Source organism: Tenrec ecaudatus, chromosome 6, assembly GCF_050624435.1.
Source record: "Tenrec ecaudatus isolate mTenEca1 chromosome 6, mTenEca1.hap1, whole genome shotgun sequence".
Classification (NCBI taxonomy): Eukaryota; Metazoa; Chordata; class Mammalia; order Afrosoricida; family Tenrecidae; genus Tenrec; species Tenrec ecaudatus.
The window spans coordinates 81,721,667-81,741,220 of record NC_134535.1 but is presented as its reverse complement, the minus strand read 5'-3'; the positions used below and the strand labels follow the sequence as shown (position 1 = coordinate 81,741,220).

General features: G+C 50.7%; 1 protein-coding gene across 1 annotated transcript in view; it reads right to left on the bottom strand.

The window, feature by feature from the left end:
- Window positions 1–460: 460 nt before the first annotated feature.
- LOC142451498 (keratin, type II cuticular Hb1-like) overlaps window positions 461–19,554 on the bottom strand; it is a 119,838-nt gene continuing 100,744 nt past the window's right edge. Inside the window, exons 11-19 of the mRNA XM_075553288.1 lie at window positions 6,290–6,759; window positions 5,350–5,558; window positions 4,270–4,330; window positions 2,926–3,021; window positions 2,358–2,522; window positions 1,985–2,110; window positions 1,477–1,697; window positions 878–909; window positions 461–618 (exon numbers count right to left, since the gene is read on the bottom strand). Coding sequence (XP_075409403.1) covers window positions 461–618; window positions 878–909; window positions 1,477–1,697; window positions 1,985–2,110; window positions 2,358–2,522; window positions 2,926–3,021; window positions 4,270–4,330; window positions 5,350–5,558; window positions 6,290–6,759 — 1,538 coding nt within the window. The remainder of the gene's footprint in view (window positions 619–877; window positions 910–1,476; window positions 1,698–1,984; window positions 2,111–2,357; window positions 2,523–2,925; window positions 3,022–4,269; window positions 4,331–5,349; window positions 5,559–6,289; window positions 6,760–19,554) is intronic.

Genomic DNA, 19,554 nt, shown 5'->3' with positions numbered 1-19,554 from the left:
GGATACACATGTACAGGAAATGAGCAGGCAGTGAAGATATCTGGGCAGTGCAGAGAGTGAACTAGACAAACTTGAGATGCCTGAGCAATTGTATGGCACATGAGATTTATTCAAAGCAAGGAGACTAGAGAAACACAGGGAGGGAGACGGAGCCAGCATGCCCAAACTCCAGGGGTCCTGTGGCCACTGGGTCCCTCTGATCCTCCAGGAGAAGCCCAAGTCTAGACAGGCCCTTAGAGCAGGGCTTCCAGTAAACCCTGGTTTCCATACTTGGGGAAGCAGGGAGACCTGCCAGCAGGGGATGAGGGGCCTGGCCTTCCCTGGAGGAGGTGGGAGGAAGCCCGTGGGTAGGGGGATGCAGGAAGATGCGCTGAGCCATTTGCGAGGTCAGCCCTTCTGCTTCCTGATGTCCTCGTCTGTGGGTTCCAGGGGCAGGCGTTCCCAGCCAGGGGGAGCAGCGTTATGCAAACCGCACGCCCGTCCCGCAGGGGGCGCACAGGCCCGTGCTCACCGCCAGGTTCCCGCTGCAGGGGGCGCTGCAGGCGCTGCCCGTCACCGGCCGGGAGCCCGACACGCACAGGTCGCCGCACACAACGCCGCCCCGCGAGCTGCTCACACCTGGGGGACAGGAGCGAGCGCGGTCACACGCCTGGCTGGTCGTCCAGGGAAGGACTCAGGCCTTCCGTCCAGTCCTGGGGGCACGGCGGGGACCACCCCTGACACCCGAGGCTCTTCCTCAGTCACTTTAGGGTGGTCGCTCCCCTCCCCCAGGCGCCCCTCGGTCCCTCCTGCTGCATGGCCACCCCCTCCCTGCTATCTTGGGGGCCCTGCTGAGACCTCCCCCCAGGGCCCCAGGGGCTCCCCCTGAGATACTCACAGACATTCACAGCTCCGACGCCTTCACACAGCCTGAGGGGGGGAGGGGGAGGGGTGAGACGCGGGTCAGAGTGGATCCCGGATCCCCAGATCCCCATCTCTGAGAGGATCTCACGGGGCTCTTTGTGGAGCACAGGGATGCTCTGCCAGGGAGCGTCCTTACAGGCTGGACTGCCGCCCTCCTGTCCCCAAGCCCCTGCCTTTGAGCAGTGGGCAGCCTGGACCCCACACCTGGCAGACCTGGGTGGGCTCAACTGCAGGGAGGGGAAGGATCTTTGGGTCCATCTTGTGAGAAACCAGGTCTGGAATACACGTAAGGAGTCTACCTGGGGGAGGGGCGAGTTTCCTAGAAAGTGGGGCATGGAAGCCTGAGGCCCCTCTGAGCAGAGAGGCAGGGCCAGGTCTATTCTAACCCGGGGTCTCTGGGACTCAGCATCGCAGGGACGCTGGCTTTGTTCGTGGTCTCTATAATGGGGCATCTGTCCAAGACCAGTCCACTGTGATGTTGGCCCACACAGCTAAGCAGCTTGGGGCTACTTCTTGGGACCAAGAGTGGGCAGTGGTGGGTGGGTCGCTTAGGGCAGCTGGGTTGGGCCCCACCTGTGCTCCTCGCCCTCCAGCAGGCGCCGGTAGGTGGCGATCTCGATGTCCAGGCCCAGCTTGGAGTTCATCACCTCCTGGTACTCCTTCAGCAGGCAGGCCATGTCCTGCTTGGCTTTCTGCAGGGCCTCCTCCAGCCCGGCCAGCTTGCAGCGGGCGTCATTGAGGGCCGCCTCGCCCTGCTGCTCAGACTGGGTCACTGCGGCCTCCAGCTTGGAATTCTGGGAGCCCAGGAGAGAACAAGCTGGACTGTGGTCCTTGAGTCCCTTTGTCTGTCCTTGTCCTGGATTCACTCAGTTTCTCCCTCCCAGAAATGGGGGACAACCCCTCCAGGGACAGGACCTGCCCTCCTTCAGCCCCTGGGTCTCCCTGCGTGACCACAACCAGGGGCTCCCGTCTCATCCTCGGGCTGGAGAATGAAGGAGAGGTCCAGGTGGTGGGCACACTGGCTGTGTGGCCCAGGGCAGATCCCCAGGCTCTCTGGTCCCGGGCCCAGGCTGAGCCGTACCTGGCACTTGGCATTCTCCACCTCGGCCGTCAGCCTCTGGATCATGCGGTTCAGCTCGTTGATCTCCTCCTTGGTGCGGCGCAGGGTCTCCCCGTGCCGGATTACCGTGGCCTTCATCTCCTCACACTGCGGGAGGAAAATGGTGGTGGTGGGATGGGCATCAGCTCACCAGGAATGACAGGGCAGGTTGGACAGTGCTCAGCCTGCACAGCCACTCAGGGGCCACCAGGAGAGCTGTCATCCCCGCCCTCTGCCTCCCTAGGGAAGAACCCTCTGGCATAGACAGGGTCCCCAGACAAAGGAAGGCCCTCTGATCCATGCCATGCATCCTCCCACGGCCATGCCTAGGTGGCAGGTGTCCCGGGTCGCTCACCTTGCTGCGGTACCAGGACTCGGCCTCAGCCCGGCTGCGGCTGGCGATGTCGTCATACTGAGCCTTGATCTCAGCGATGACGCAGTCCATGTTCAGGTCCCGGCTGTTGTCCATCTTGACCACCACGGAGGTATCTGAGATGTGGGAGTGGAGGACGCGGATCTCCTGTGGGGGATGGAGAAGTGGTGAGAACCTCAGATCAGAGTGCCCTTTCTGGGTTCAACCTCTCCAGTCCTTTCCTGGCCCTTCCCCTGATGGCCCACCTCAGTCTTGCCTCTGGACCCTGGGATCTCAGAAGGCTCTCAGGTCTACAGCATTGAGAGGTGGAGCTAGAGGGCGTCCAGGTGTGAGGTCACTGTCTGGTTCTACTCAAGGCCACCTGCCGTAATCCCCTGGGTCTAGTGACAATGTTCACCTCCTTGAGATCATTGTCACCATAGTAGCCATGACCACCAGCTTGCTTGGGGTCCAGCAGTGTAGACATCAGGATTCACTTATTGGGTCACCTCTCCACAGCCAATCTCCTCCCCACCATTTGCCTTTTGATAAAAGATATCTGGCTGCTCACCTCCTCATATAGTTGCCGCAGGAAGTCGATCTCCTGGGTCAGGGCTTCCGCGTTGGCCTCCAGGTCAGACTTTTGGAGGTAGGCACAGTCCACGTCCTAATGGGGAGAAGGTGGGAGAAGGGTCTTGTTGGGGAATCCAACCCAGAGGTCCCGTTTTCTTCCCTTCCTGCTAAGCAGACTCTCTGAAACCCTCCAGTGATGTGTACTCCAGTGTGTCGCATCATGGGGCTGGTTACATCCTCCTGCCGTCAACCATCAGGGTTAGGAGCAGGAGTCTGTAAGGGAAGGGGTCCCCAGGCTCCCAGGGCCTTTCTCTAGTACCAACTGGCATGAATCCTCTAGGATCCACGCCTCAGACCATCAAGACTTATTTTGAAACTAGTATAAAATGGGTTGATTAAATGATGTCTCTTCAACCCTGGGTCTGGAATCTTCTGCAAACAATCCAGGAACGGTGGTGAGAGCTCAGAGTTGGACTCTGCCCCTTTCCAACTCGGGACTCAGGACTCAATCCTTAAACCATGTGCCTTGATATCCTCACCATCATCTCTGCCTTCTCCATAGCGAGGTGATTGGAAGGTCTGGTGAGAAGCTACAAGATACTATTTTGTAGAGTCCAGTCTAAGAGGTGAGGCATAATGGCAGCGTAGTTGTTAGGCTTTGGGCTGCTAATCACAAGGTCAGTAGTTCAAAATCATCTGCCCCTCGGAGGGAGAAAGATGAGGCTTTCTACTCCTGAAAACAGTTCTAGTCTTGGAAACAAAAAGGGGCAATTCTACCTTGAGCAGCAGTTCTAGAGCAGTGGTTCTCAACCTTCCTAATGCCATGACCCTTTAATACAGTTCCTCATGGTGTGGCCCCAATCATAAGATTATTTTCGTTGCTACTTCATAACTCTCATGTTGCTACTGTTACGAATTGGGCGAACCCTGTGAAAGGGTTGTTCAACCCCCAAAGTGTTTGCGACCCACAGGTTGAGAACTGCTGTCCTAGAGGGTCGCTATGAGTTGGTTCATGCCAGTCTTTCCCAACTGTCACTATCCCTGCCATTCATCATACCCTTTCATGGCAAGTATTTAGTGAGTGCCCCCTGCATGCCAGGCTCAGGGTAGGAGGGGTGGGAAGCGAGCGCTAAGAGGAGTAAGCTTAGAGTGGTAGCCAGTGAGTGCGCATGGGCATCTGCGGCCGCCCCAGGTGCAGCCTTTGGAGAAAGGAAGAGAGGCAGGTGGGGCTGTGTGATTCTCGGCCAGTGACTCAGGCTTTCTGTGTCTGAGGAAAGTGGCTGCTGTCTCTGCCCCCCTCCCCCAATTCTGAGTCGTGGCCTGGTCTTCTGGGCGCACTCACCTTCTTCAGGGCCACAAACTCATTCTCAGCAGTGGCTCTGAGTGTCACTTCTTCCTCATACCTGAGGACAAAGAGGACAAGGCTCAGTGGCTAGAACTTCAAGAGGCTGGGATTCGGCGGGGGGAGGAAGAGAAAGCCCTGCCTCGACACACAGGCTCCAGGACTTGGGTTGTTTGGAAGTGGTCACAGGGTCAAGGAGTGTTTGTGCAGAAAGGGTCTGCCCATCCCTTTCCTCTGGACACGGAATCAACCCACATCAACCTCTGTTCTTCCTGTTTCAGGGACTCTTACTCCTGACGTAACCAGAGCCCTGGCCACGTAGTGGCTTCGCGGTGGGTTGCTAACGGCAAGGTTGGCCAGGTGAAGCCACCAGGAGCTCGTGGGAGAGGGATGAGGTTTTCTGCTCCAGTGAAGGGTTAGTCTCGGAAACACTCAGGGGGACCCTCTGGGGTGCCTGTGAGTTAGCATGGAACAGATAGCCATGGGTTTGTTGGGTTTTTTTTGCTCCTGACTTGAAGCCGCAGGGTGCCTTGCACAGAGCTCCTCTCTGCTTCCGGCCTGCGGGGTAGGAATCCTGCCCTGACTCTGGCTCTCCCTTCTTTCTCCTCTTTACTTCTCCCTACTCCACCTCATGGGAGGGCTTTGTGCTCCCCTGAAGGGTTAGTCTCAGAAGCCCACAGGGGCGGTGTCCCTGGGCCCTGCAGGGAAACAATGCTATGAGTCAGGATGAATTCAAAGGCAGTGAGTGAGTGAGTGAGTAACTAACTCCACCTTAGGGCCTAAGAGAGCGGCTGGCACAGGGTACACCCTCACTCAGTGTTTGAGGAACGAACGAGGATAAAACCAAACCAAAACACAAACTCATCGTGATGAAAGGCTAGAGCAGCTCAGCACCTCTTCGTTCTTTAAATTCCCAGCCTAGAAATGACAGATTTCCCCAGAGGGAACATCCTGCCAGCCTCTTCTTGGGAGGATGTTCCTCACATGGTCTTAATCCCTGTTCTTTCTTCCAACCCTTCGCCTTGTCCCCGAGGACACGAGGACACGTGGCAAAACAAGCCCTCCGCCTGCCGCACTCACTTCTTCTTGTAGCCCTCCAGCACGTCCTGCACATGGTTGAGCTCTGAGGCCAGCCGCCCGCTGTCGGCCTCCACGCACTCGGCCTCCCGCCTCAGCGTCTCGATGTAGCCGTTGAACAGGGGCTCCAGGTTGCTCTCGCAGCACCTGCGGTTCTGGTAGAACTGCCACTTGGTCTCCAGCAGCTTGTTCTGCTGCTCCAGGAAGCGCACCTGCCGTGCGAAAGTGGAGAAAGATCAGCGGGAGGAGGCAAGACCCCCCAGTTTACCTGGGAGAGCAGGCAGTTAAGACGGAACTAGAAGGAAGGCTGCAAGAGGCAGCGGTGAATGCCATGGGCCCGGCTGGGCTCTCCTGGTCCGAGGCTCTGCCAGGAGCATTGTCCACCCATGACTGCTTGTTCAGGCCCAAGTCTGCCCGGCATCGTATGGTCCAGGCCCCGTTCCACACTGCATCACTGGGCCATGGCTGTGGGCATCCACTCGGTGCTGATTCACGGCAGCCCTGTAGGCCAGGGTAGAACTGCCGCGGGTTTCTGAGACGGTAACTCTTTACTGGAGTGGAAAGCTCCATCTTTCTCCCACGCAGGGGCTGGTGGTTTGGAACTGCTGACCTTGCAGTTAGCAGCCTGAGGCTAACCCCTAAACCGCCAGAACTCCTTTTGCTACCATTCGGCATACATAAAATGAAGTCATTGAAATTGTATTTTAGTGGGAACGGTTGCCCCAGACAGCTCCGCACCCCAGGCCCGCTCTCTGTTAATTTCAGGAGCATAGAAAGACGGAGCGAGATGCTAACGATGCAGTGTAAGTCTTGAAACCGGCATGGAGAGGACGAATCGCACCGAGTATCCGCAGTCCGCACTGCACACTCCCCTTTTCGGGAGAGGCCGGCCTTACCAGACCTGGAGTTTCAGGCAGGGCGCGATGCTATGCCGGGCACCCACCTTGTCGATGAAGGCGGCGAACCTGCTGTTGAGGCACTTGATCTGCTCCTTCTCCTCGTGCTTCACGCACTGCGCGTTGGGGTCGATCTCCAGGTTGAGGGGCGTCAGCAGGCTCTCGTTGACCGACACGCTGGTGATGCAGGGCGGCACGGGCCCGGACACGCCGCCGGCGCGGTAGCCGAAGCTGCGTCCGTAGGAGCCGGAGCGGAAGCCCCCGCAGACGCTGCGGCTGCCGAAGCCCCCGGAGAGGCCGCGGTAGCAGGAGACTCCGCGGTAGGGGGCGGCGGTGATGCAGCAGCGGCCGGGCCGGGGCCCGCAGGCCGAGGCGCAGCTGAAGCGGGCGGAGAGGCAGGTCATGGTGATGCGAGGCGGAGTGCGGGCCAGGCGGTGCGGGAGGCCACCGGGGCCGCCTTTTATGGCCCCGCTGCAGGAGCACGCGGCCCCCCGTTTATGAGCTTGGAGGGCCGAGCCTGAATCAAAGGCGGCCGGCCGTAGGGCCGCCCCCATAAAACGGCGTTGGCCTCAAGCCCGGGCCTCTGGGCGGCGGGCCCTCTGCACCCCCCTGGCGGGACTCTGAGTCGTCCAGGGAAGCCGGGAGCTTGGCTCTGGCCCTGGACAGGGCAGCTGGGCAAGAAGCCTTGGCCGTCATGGGTTATTCTGTTCATTTTAGAGGGTCTTCTAGGTAAGTATAGATGTGTGTGCGCGCGCGCGCGTGCGTGTGTTTACGAGGGGCCGTCCGAACTTAGTCCTGCAGGCGTAGGCCCTAAGCCCGGGCGGGTGGATAACTGTTCTGCGCCTCAGTTTCCTCATTTGCAGAATGGGAATAATAATAGGATCCGTCGGAGAGCTGTTGGGAGGACCTCGTGTGATTGGACTAGGGAGCACGTAGGGCCTCACCTGGAGCTTCATAAGAGCCTCATCGTGTTTATTTGTTCATTCTATTTATTTTGCTATCATTAATTTGTCATCCACCCTGCCTCCACCCCCTTTAGGCAAAAACTTTCTCTTTCTCAGAACTTAACTTGGCAGCCTTTGCTAGTGAGTCCCTGTCCCCCCCTCCTCCCCCCACTGCTTCCTCTTCCTACTGCAGCTCCGCTTGGGGGCCAGAGAAAGGAGCCCCTGGATGGGGCCTCAGTGGGCCTAGCACCGTGTGGCGGGCTGTCATGCAGCTCATCCTACTGTGCCCGTTCCGCAGAGCAGGCGAAGGAGCTCAGAGAGGTCTAGGGACTTGTTCAGGACCACAGAGCAATGGAAGGGTCAAGGGCGAATGTGAAAGAAGACTTCCCAGCCCTCTTCCATGTGGGATTCTCCCAGGACCTAAGTGTGGGGGCTGAGTTTTGAGCGCTGGAGCCTAAAATTCTGGGCTCTGGACTTTTGGAGGGATTGGTTTGACGGGAAGCCTTCTCCTGGCCTGAGGCTTGGCCATAGCCAATCGCTAGAGAAGGCCTCAGCTCATCATAAAAGAGGTTAATTATATGTTCAATTATCAACTAGGAAATCCAGAGCGTGTACTCAGCGGCCGGCATGAAAGAGAAGAATGCAAATCACCCTTCGCTTCCTTTGCTTTTAAATGTGAGTTATTATTGTGCAAGTAGCAATTAAATCCTGGAAGCCTGGAGGTCTTCACAGCCAGCCCTGACTCTGTCCCCTGGTCTCCAGGGAATGTCACCTTCTCCAGGCACTGATGGACTGGGGTCCCTTTGGGTCCAGCCCAGCTCAGTTTTGTAGCAGTAGAAGCCCAACCTCCGTTCCATCCTTTAGGGAAGGTGGAGCCCAGCTCTACATTGGCTTTCATCTCTACCCTAGCTTGGGTGCAGGACTGTGTATTTGCATTGCTTTGTTTCCTCCCAGGGAGCAATAGGATTGGAGAAATCTTTCCTCCCCTCAAGAGGGGGTGGGTTTAATCTGCAGCACGAAGGAGCTAATTTAGACTTGTGGAACCATGACAAGATGCCTGCTTGGGTGTTTGCGTTTTAAGGACAGATGGAGAAGGCTGGCTGTGCTCTCACAAATACTGAGCAGGCGAACAACCAGCCTTTCCTTCTCTCACTAAAAATCACCAAAGTCGGGAGTGGTTCCTGCCTGGATGAAAAGGTTTGCCTTTGGATCACCAAACCCACTGTCATCGAGGTGATTCTGACTCACAGTGAACTTCTAGGGAACAGTAGAATCAGTCCTTAGGGTATCTGAGCCTAAATATATATGGCGGCCAGACAGCCTCATCTTTTTTCCATGGAGTGGCTGGTAGGCTTGAACTGATGACCCTATGGTTAGCAGCCCCATATTTACGGCAATCACTGTACCACCAGGGATCCTTCCCTAAATTTCAGTAGTCTCCAGAACATTAAGACAGATCTGACCCATCCCAGGGAAACAGCCTCTCCTGGAACACAGAGGAGAGCAATGGGCTGAAGCAGAAGGGATTTCAGGCACAATGAAGGACTTCTCCATAGAGAGGGTTGGTACGCACAGGCGCTGGGCCGTGGGGAGAGGGGGAGGTTTCTCGATTCTTCACAGAGTGTTCTAGAAAGTATTCCTCTGACCCCTTTACCCCCAAATACACTGATCTAGTGGTGACAAATGAATGCTTTGTTGCACCTTGTCTCTTTTGGAGCCCCAGGAGGGCGGAGGCACCAGGTCAAGGTCGAGAGTAAATCTCAGCTGAGTGCCCATGGGGAAACAGGTGCAGGGTGTGAACAAGGTGGCTGCAGTACACAAGCAGAGCCGGCAGGTACACAGGGGGCCTCAACACGAAGCTGCAGGTACAGTGCCTCTGCTGGAGGGACACAGGCCATGGGAGCTTGACAGGGGTAGGAATGTTCACGTGGGGATGATACCTTGGCTGGGTCTTGAAGAGCAGTGAGCACTGAGAGGCGATGTGATGAGAGAGAGGCAGGGAATTCAGGCCGAGGAACTGTTAGGTTTCTCGGGTAAGAAAGACCTCGGTCCTTGACTTCACACAAGAAAGAATTCACGCCCAAGGGATTGTGATCCAAGTGGGTTAAAAAGAATTTTTTTTAATAAAGGATAGAAGCAGTTTCAGGCATTATAGTAAACTGAACACAAGAGAGAGGCAGAGAAAGAGAGAGAGAGAGAGAGAGAGAGAGAGAGAGAGAGAGAGAGAGAGAGAACAGCTGCACGGGACTGTGATCTGGCCGTGCTGAACTGTAGGAGCCGCTGGGAGCGCATGGAAGAGCTTCTGGCGTTTCAGGGTCCCTGTTGGGAGGGGCGGTTGATGGGACTGGTTAGCCCCATTGGCTGAATTAAGCTCACCTGGCCTCGATGGGGGCCAATCCAGGTGCACCGCCCACCTAGGTGCACCACCCCTTCCTTTCTCGGAGCTCGAATCTCTGAGCATGCCCCGTGGAGACCCTGGTCCCTGTTCTAACTACCTAACAGAACCATGGGAGAAAAGACATATAGCAAGACAGGCCGGAGGACAGGAGGGAAAGGGTGATCATAAGCAGTCTATTTGGGCTAAAAAATAAGCAGTGGGTGAGGGCAAGGGAGGAGGAGACTGGCTGGCGGAGGCCTGATGGCGAATGGATGGGTGCATTTTCGAAGTGAAGCTGAGCACAGGGGGGTTCAACCTGGGATGACCCATGCCCTGAGGGGTGTGAGGGGATGTGTATGTGTGGGGGGGGACACACTAGTATACGGCATATCACAGGCTGTGTGTGTGTGTGTGTCTACAGCTGGTAACTTGAGGCATCTTTTAGAAAATAGCACTAACATTAAGGCGCCGGTTTCAGAAATGCATTTCTATTTTTTCGGGGTTAGTGGTCAGAAGCACAGTGTCTGGTAAAACTCTTAGGTCTGCCACTTTTGAAGCTGGGCGGGTGACTAGTTGACCAGCCTTTCCATGCCTTAGCTTCCTTTGTTTCTAGAATGAAGATGATAACGCATACTCGGGGTCTTTGAGGACTCAGGTGCGCCTGACCCAAGCCATGGCATGTTCAATGACTTCCTAAGCATGTGAAAGTTGGACACGGATTAAAGAAGACGCCAGAAGACTAGATATGTTTGAACGGCGGTGCTGGAGAAGAATATTGAAAGTGCCATGCACCGCTAAAAGGGCAAACTGATCTGTCATCGAAACATGGCCACAGTGCTCGTTAGCAAGCTTGCCTTACATACATACATTGGACATGGTGCCAGGCAAGCTCGGTCCTGGAGAAAGACATGGAGCTTGGTAAAGTGGAGGGGCAGAAAAAGAGAGGAAGACCCTCGAGGTGGTGGTTTGGCACTGTGACTGCAACTCTGGGTGCAGCGATCGTGAGAGCTGCCCAGGGCTGGGCAGTGTTTGCTTCTGTTGCGCATAAGGTCTCTACGGGTCGGAACCATCTCGATGGATCAAATGAGTTGCATATATAAAGCATTCGTGCAACTCTTGGTGGTCAATAAATAACAGCTGCTCTCGTCATTGTCTCCTCGCTGTCACACTGGTCACACTATAGGTGCATGTTCTGGGAACAGTCAGGGGGTCCTTGGACTCTCTTTCCGGTCTGGGAACTGTGGCTGGGACCCCCAGTTCGACCCCTTAGTCCAGTCCAGCGCCAAAGTGTCTCTCAGAAGCACCGCCAAAAGAGTGTCCCAGGTAAGAGACGCCTGGACACAACTGCGATCCCTCAGTCGGAAGCAGCTTTGTAAAGAAGTCTTTGGGAGTATGATTAACTTATCTACATCCCCCCATGCTCTCAGGAGGGACAGTAGAAGGGGTGGGGGTGGGGGTGAAAAAGCAGAAGACCCTTCCTGAGATGGATTGACCCAGTGGTTGGAACAATGGACGCAAACAAAACAGTGGCCATGAGGATGGTACAGGACCAGGCCATGTTTCGTTCTGCTGAACACAGGGCCACTGTGAATTGGAATCCACTCACTGTCACCTGGCAACAACATGCGCATGTCTTAATAAGGTATAGACAAGCTTCCTCTGTCCACACCCAGGGTCAAGTCACAGGCTGTCCTGACTCCTAGGGCCCTTCTTGGGGAGTTCATGGGCGAGTCTTCCAAGGTCCACCTCCTGGACTCAGTTCTTCTTGTGGCTCAAACTGAAAGAGTCTGAGGTCATGAGTCCAGCTGGCCTCCTTGAAGGAAGACTCCCCGGTCAGCCTCCTTTCCCCTCCTCAATGACCTTACAAAGTGCAGAGTTCTTAAAGCCGCAGGCTCCTGTGCTCCAGTCCTGCCCTTAGCTGACGACACTCTGAGCCACCCTCAGCCTCGTAGCTGTGGATGCGACGCTGTCAGAACCCGAGTGGTCCCAGAGGGTAGGGTTTTCCAAAACACCATCTTGATGATGTTGCCCCAGAAGAGAGTGACTGTGAAATTCTCCTCATGTGGTGTGCCACTTGTCACTCAGCTTGTCAGTAGTACGGGAGAGAAAAGGTTGGCATTAGGACTAGAGATTAGTCCCTGACAATGACACCAGAAGCTAGACATTGGGCAGAACTTTTTAGCTCTGAGAGTGGAGAGATCCAGGGCGATGTGGTTGCCCTCACAGCCACAGTTCCAGAGAGTAAGCTGACAGACGGGTCTCGGGTGGAATAGTTCCCCGTTCAAGACCTGCCAGCGTCAGTTCCCACCTCCCCCCCCCCGGCCCCCACCTTCCATCAGGAAGTTCCTATTCTTTCTCTGTCCAAAACACTTAGGTTCAATGTGCCAAACCCTTTTGTGCTGAACACAGGTACTTCATCATCTGGACTGTCCCCAAGGGAGGTCTCCCTGACATCAGATAACAAATTGATTAAACCACGAGATGGACTCCCTCACAGGATGGCTAGAACCACTCAACTCACTCACTGCCCTTGAGAGTCAGTGCCTACTCATACCACCCTATAGGCCAGAGTAGAACTGCCCCTGTGCGTTTGGGAGACTGGAACTGTTTGCTACAGGAGAAAGGCTTGTCTCTCTCCCGAGGAGTGGCTGGTAGTTTCAAACTGTTGTCCTTGTGGGTGTCAGCTCCAGACATAAGTCGCTAGACCACCATGGGCAGATGGTGGGCATAGCCCACGGTGACTGCTGGGGCAGACCACAGGGAAGTTCATGTCGTCATCCCTGGAGATGGAGGCAAGCAGGGAACATTCTTCTATTGCTCTTGGCTGGCAAGAGAGAGTCCTGATAGAAGGCAGAGCAGTTAGGGACCAGATCCTGGTCCCTTCCACTTAGCATGATTGATCCTGGGCCGATGTGAGCAGCTCCTGGAGTGGAGTGGTAGGTGAGGGTCACTGACACCTGTGGGCTCAGCTCCTGTGGGGTGGAGTCTGTGACAGTAGCCGCAACAAAGTACTACACTGGCAGGACTTGAGGTTACACTCAAGCTGTCAGCCCTCGGTCCCTCTTCATGGGCCCTGGCCGGCTCTTCTGTCCTCCAGAATCCTGTGCAGTTTGCTGGAACTGCTTGATCTCACCTTGACACGTTTCCCTTACTCTCTGTGTTCTACGTTTCACTGTGTGGGCTCCTCTTTCTCAACTCCTCTAGGATGATGGAGCCCATGGATATGTTCTCTTGGAGGATTCTGGGCTGTCTTAACTCAGGGAGAGGACAGCCCCCTAGCCCACACCGCTCAACCTTCCTCTTTCCATGCACCTTAGCGCTTCTTTTCCTCCTTGATATCTGTGCTTAAAAGAAAGGCATGGCATTCCTGCCATGGTGGTCAAACTCTCTGCCCAATACTTCAGGCTGGCAGGAGGTGGGTGGGATCCAGAGGAAGGCATTCAGTGTGTTGAAGGCTGCTAGGACTATGGAAACTCACTTTCATGCTCAAGGCTGGAGGCATTAAGCAAAAGTGCTCTGACGGCTGAGGCTTATCTCTAGTAGGAGCAAGTGAGTGGAACAGTGCTGGCTCACAGAAGGCACTGAACAGTGTTAAGAGGATGAACGGATTGATCTGAAAGGTTTCTAATTGTCCCCAGGGCATGTCTACCTGACTTTGTCTTAGTGATCCAGTGCTACTCTAACAGAAATACCACAAGTGAGTGTCGTCAAATAGTCATCATAAAGTATTTTGTGACTGTTTAGGAAGCTCAGAATCTGAATTCAGGGCTCTACTTCTAGAGAAAGGTTTTCTCTTGCTCTTGGATCTTGGGGAAGGCCCTTGCCATCAATTCGCTCCTAGGTCTAGGAGTGCCCTAGTGTATGGGCCTGCGTCCAAGGGGTGTGCTCTTTCCCAGTTCTCCCATCTTGGCGGTACGGATGTTCCTTTCATATCTATTTTCTTGCTTACTCTCTTTTATATCTCATAAGAAATAGACTCAAGGTACAGCCTTCTCCTGTAGATTGCATTCTGCCTCATTAACATAGCTTCCATCAATCCGGTCTCATTAAAATCATACAGGTTAGAATCTTATAACACGTAGAATAATTACATGAAATCTCAAAATGGAGGACAGCTATAGAATACCGAGAATCACCAGACTGCACTAGAAAAAGAAAAGAAAAGAGATTCTTCAGACTGAGAGGAAATTCTATCACATCTGCACAAAGGGAAGAAGAACACTGGAAAGAATAAAGAAGTGAACGAGCATGAAAGGCCATTTTCATCATCTCATGATAAGACTTTTAAGCAAAATAATAACATTGATAATAATATCTGCAAAAACAGACTTGGTAACAGTTACACTAATGATGGACAGGTGGTAAATGGGTTTTGCTGTTACCAGTGTAAGTGTGGAACATCAGTTATGGAATGGGATGTGATCATATTCCGACTCTGTCCGAGAGCCATACAGAACGTTTTAAAAACTGTCAGCGAGGTTGGGGTGAGGCACCAAGTAACAGGAAGTGAGGCTAGGTCCCATGACTCCCCATGCAGTTTCAAATGGTCAGATACTGATAAGAATCAGAGAAATGACCCCTGGCCATTACTTTTTCTCAAAATCATGTGGTTTTGGAGAACTTGAAGCCCCTTGTCCTGGAAGCTAGGCTACATTAAAGAAATCATTTGATTGGGGAGCTCTTAGAAATATAGACTATTTTAAAAAATGAATTAAATCTTCAAACCTGTAATAAAATTTTAATTGTAAGAAACCCAATTCTTTGTTATCTTATTTAATATTAACACTCCCCCACCCCAATTAAAACAAAACCTTAAACTCTTAGGCTCCAATTAGATGTATAAAATTTTGATTTAATCATATAAATTGATCATTAATGAATTCTTTGAACAGTGCTCTTTTTGAATATCTTATAGTAACCCCTAGAAGTGGAGAGAAAAGGGACATACTTTTTATCAGACCTACATATAGACTAAAAAAGATTTTTTAAATGGTATGTGAATCTTAAGCTCACAGACCAAACTAGAGTAAGAATAAAAGTCTGGCGGAAAACATACCAGGAAACAGCAACATCAAAAAAGTAGGATTACAATCCTATTCTCTGACAAAATTTACCTCAAGGTGCAAACCATAACAAGAGACAAGCATGGGCACTAGATAATACTCAGAGGAGCAGTAGACCGCAACCAGTGAGCACAATAAATATATACACGCCTAATGAGAAACTCATGAAATTCATCAAACTATTCAAATTATAAAAAAAGAAATCACAGACTCAACAATCATAGTGGGCGACTTTAATACACTCTTATCAGAGAAAGGTCACTGGGAAAGAAGCTCAGCAAGGAGGGTACAAGTTAAACACTACAATTAGGCGACTGGACTTGATAGACATTTATAGAGTTCTCCATCCAAATGCAAGAAAGTTCACATTTTTCTCAAGAACACATGGCACATTTTTGAAAACAGAACACATGCTGGGACATAAATCTAGCCTGAGTCAATTCAAACACATAGAGATCACTCAGACTTCCGTCTCCCACCAGCAAGCCATAAAGCTGGAGATCAACAAAGGGATGACTAGAAAAACAAGGGCAAAAATTGGAGGATGAATAATGATCTTCTGCAACACAAATGGGTACTGGCCCAGATTAGAGAGGAAATTCGGAAGTTTCTAGAAACTAATGAGAATGAGAATACAATGTACCCAAACCTACAGGATACAGCAAAAGCAGTTATCGAGGGAAGTTTGATAGCAATTAATGCATATATGAAAAAGGAAGAGAGACTTATGAGTGATACACTATCATAAAACTGCCAGCAACTAGAACTGAGTTCACAGAACAACCCCCTCCAATAGCAAAAGAAAAGAAATAATAAAAATGAAGCCAGAGTTAAACAAGTGGGAAGATAATAAGAGAACTATGCAAAAAATCAATGCAGCAAAAAGCTGGTTCTTTGAAAGGCTCAATAGAATTTACAGACTGCTGGCAAGCCTAAGCAAGGAAAGGAAGGAGAAAACATCAATAACCAGGATAAGCCAACAAGATGAAAGGAAAATCACAAGGTCTGTATTCTAATGAATTCAACATTGTGAAGACATGGAAAAATACTTGGAAAAATAATCTCTCCTCAAATTATCTCAGATAGAGTTCAAGAACTTCAACAGACCGGACCAATAGCAAAAGACGAAATGGATATGGTCATCAAGAAACTACCAACGAAGAGATCTCCCATACCAGATGGCTTCACAAGAGAATTCTACCAAGCATCCAGGTAAGATCTGACACTGATCCTCCACAAATTTTTCCAGAGCATAACAAAAGATGGCAAATCCCTCAAATCATTCTATGAAGTCAGTATAATTTGATACACAAACAGGGCAAGGATCCCACAGGAACAGAGAACTACAGACGACTAACTCTAATGAACAGCGATACGACAATCCCTCATGTCGAATTATAAAGAGACTTTCCCCCAGTTTTGTCTCCCTTAAAGACATATCAAACATTAAAGGCTATTTGCCAGCATACGGTGGGAGACCCCATGCTTAGAGACATCCTCCCTGAAGGCAGTCAGTTGCCAGATTACTGTCTGGTCCCACCACAAGAGGGGCTCACTCCCTGCTGTTAAGGACAATGGACTACATCTCCCTAAAGACTTGCAACCATTAGTCTGGTCCCTGTAAGTGGGGTTCACACCCTACTGATAATAGTTTCTATAGAGATCCAGATACCAGGTCAAACCTGCTTAGTGACATCCAAAGTTAGGCCGCCATCATGAATCTAGGGTCTGCCCATCTTGTTACATGTGTACCCCCAATATCTCCCCTTCATATTGTGTGGATACCTCTAGATCAGGGGAACAAGTGATCTAAAATCGATGGCAAGGAAGGCGTAGGATGTCTGGTGAGGCTTGATCAAGGGCAATGTAGCCGAGAGGAATTACTGAAACCCTCCCTAATGAGGGCTGAACATGATAGTGGGACAAGAGTAAAGTAAAAGGAAATAGAGGAAAGAACTAGAATGCATTTACTGAGGTCTAAATACAGGTATGTACATATGTAATACATTTATATAACGATAGGGAAATAGATCTATGTACGCATGTTTATATGTTAAATATGAAGGTAGCAGACAGACTTTGGGCTTCTAGTCAAGTACTCCCTCAAAGCAAGAACACGTTGTTCTAATGATCCAGCATTCTGTGATGCTCATCTTCCTGACACGATCACTGAAGACAAAATGAGTGCATAAGCAAATGTGGTGAAGAAAGCTGATGGTGCTCAGCTACCAATCATCTGGGGTCTTAAAGGCTTGAAGATAAACAAGCAGCTATCTAGCTGAGAAGCAACAAAGTCCACATGGAAGAAGCACATCAGCCTGTGTGATCATGAGGTGTTGATGGGAGCAAGTGTCAGGTGTCAAAAACCCAGAACAAAAAATCATATCAATGTGAATGAGGAGGAGGGCTGAGTGGAGACCCAAAGTCCATCTGTAGACAATTGGACATCCCTTCACAGTAGTCACAAGGAATAGTTGAGCCAGTCAGGGTGCAGTATAGCACTGATGAAACAATTTTCCTCTAGTTCTTTAATGCTTCCTCTCTACCCCCAACCCCACTATCATGACCCCAGTTCTACCTTATAAATTCAGCTAGACCAGAGCATGTACACTGGCACAGATAAGAGCTCACAACACAGGGAATCCAGGATAGAGAAACCTCTCAGAACCAAGTGAGAGTAGTGATACCAGGAGGGTCAGGTTAAGGTGGGACCCGGGGAAGAAAGGGGGAACCAATCAAAATGATTGACAGAACACCTCCCCGGGGGATGGACAACAGAAAAGTGGGGGAAGGGAGACAGTGGTCGGTGTAAGACAATAAAAAGAATAAATTCTAAAGGATTCGTGAGGGAGAGAGGATGGGGGAGGGGGAAATGAGCTGATACCAAGGGCTCAAGTAGAAAGAAAATTTTTTGAAATGATTATGGCCACAGATGTACAAATGTGCTTGCCGCAATGGATGGATGTATGGATTGTGATAAGAGCTGCAGGAGGCACCAATAAAATGATTTAAAAAGTCCTGAATCATGGCACATTTATTATGAACATCAGTTCAAGCCAATATTGATTGTTATATGCCAAATATATGTGGCTAGTGGAAATGCAGTTTGGAAAAGATTGTACATAGGTCATTCCAAATGATTTTTCAACAATGCAATTGAGAAACAAAATAATACCATCAATTAACTTGAAGGTGTGGCATTGTATCTGAAGCTTGTATAAAATAATATTAATCTTTGTGTTTTAAATTTTTCTTCTTTTTTAAAAACAATTTATTAGTGGCTCATACAACTGATATCACAGTCTATACATATACGTACATCATTGTATAAAGCACATCTGTACATTCTTTGCCCTAATCATTTTATTTTTTTTCTCCTCTTTTCTTTTTTTAACATTTTATTAGGGACTCATACAACTCTTATCACAATCCATACATATACATACATCAATTGTATAAAGCACATCCATACATTCCCTGCCCCAATCATTCTCAAAGCATTTGCTCTCCACTTAAGTCCTTTGCATCAGGTCCTCTTTTTTTTCCCCCTCCCTCCCCACTCCCCCGTCCCTCATGTGCCCTTGGTAATTTATACATCGTTATTTTGTCATATCTTGCCCTATCCGGAGTCTCCCCCCCCCCTTCTCTGCCGTCCCTCTCCCAGGGAGGAGGTCACATGCGGATCCTTGTAATCAGTTCCCCCTTTCCAACCCACTCACCCTCCACTCTCCCAGCATCGCCCCTCACACCCTTGGTCCTGAAGGTATCATCCACCCTGGATTCCCTGTGCCTCCAGCCCTCATATGTACCAGTGTACAACCTCTGCCCTATCCAGCCCTGCAAGATAGAATTCGGATCATGGTAGTTGGGGAGAGGAAGCATCCAGGATCTGGGGGAAAGCTGTGTTCTTCATCGGTACTACCTCGCACCCTAATTAACCCATCTCCTCTCCTAAACCCCTCTATGAGGGGATCTCCATTGGCCGACACTTGGGCCTTGGGTCTCCACTCTGCACTTCCCCTTTCATTCAATATGGTATATATATATACATATATATACACAGACACACAATACATATATACATATACACATACATACACACATACATATACACACATATATCTTTTTTTCTTTTTTGCATGATGCCTTATACCTGGTCCCTTTGGCACCTCGTGATCGCACTGGCCGGTGTGCTTCTTCCATGTGGGCTTTTTTGCTTCTGAGCTAGATGGCCGCTTATTCACCTTCAAGCCTTTGAGACCCCAGACACTATCTCTTTTGATAGCCGGGCACCATCAGCTTTCTTCACCACATTTGCTTATGCACCCATTTGTCTTCAGCGATCGTATCATGGAGGTGTGCAGTCAATGATATGATTTTTTGTTCTTTGATGCCTGGTAACTGATTCCTTCGGGACCACTCGATCACACAAGCTGGTGTGTTCTTCCATGTGGACTTTGTTGCTTCTGAGCTAGATGGCCGCTTGTTTATCTTCAAGCTTTTAAGGCCCCAGTCACTATCTCTTTTGATAGCCGGGCACCATCAGCTTTCTGCACCACATTTACTTGTTCACCCACTTTGGCTCCAGCAGTTGTGTCGGGAGAGTGAGCATCATAGAGTTCCAATTTAATAAAAGAAAGTATTTATGCATTGAGGGAGTGTTTGAGTAGAGGCCCAAGGTCCTTCTGCCACCTTAATACTTAACCTATAAATATAGACACATAGATCTATTTTCCCATCCTCCTATATATATTTGCATGTACATGTCTTTGTCTAGACCTCCTAAATTTTTCTTCTTTTGAAGAACTTTTGATTGTAACTTTGGAGACCAGATTGTAACTTTGATTGTAACTTTGTTTTTGCATTGGTTCCAAAATTACCATCAGATCTTTCATTAAATAAATATATATATATATATATATATTTGA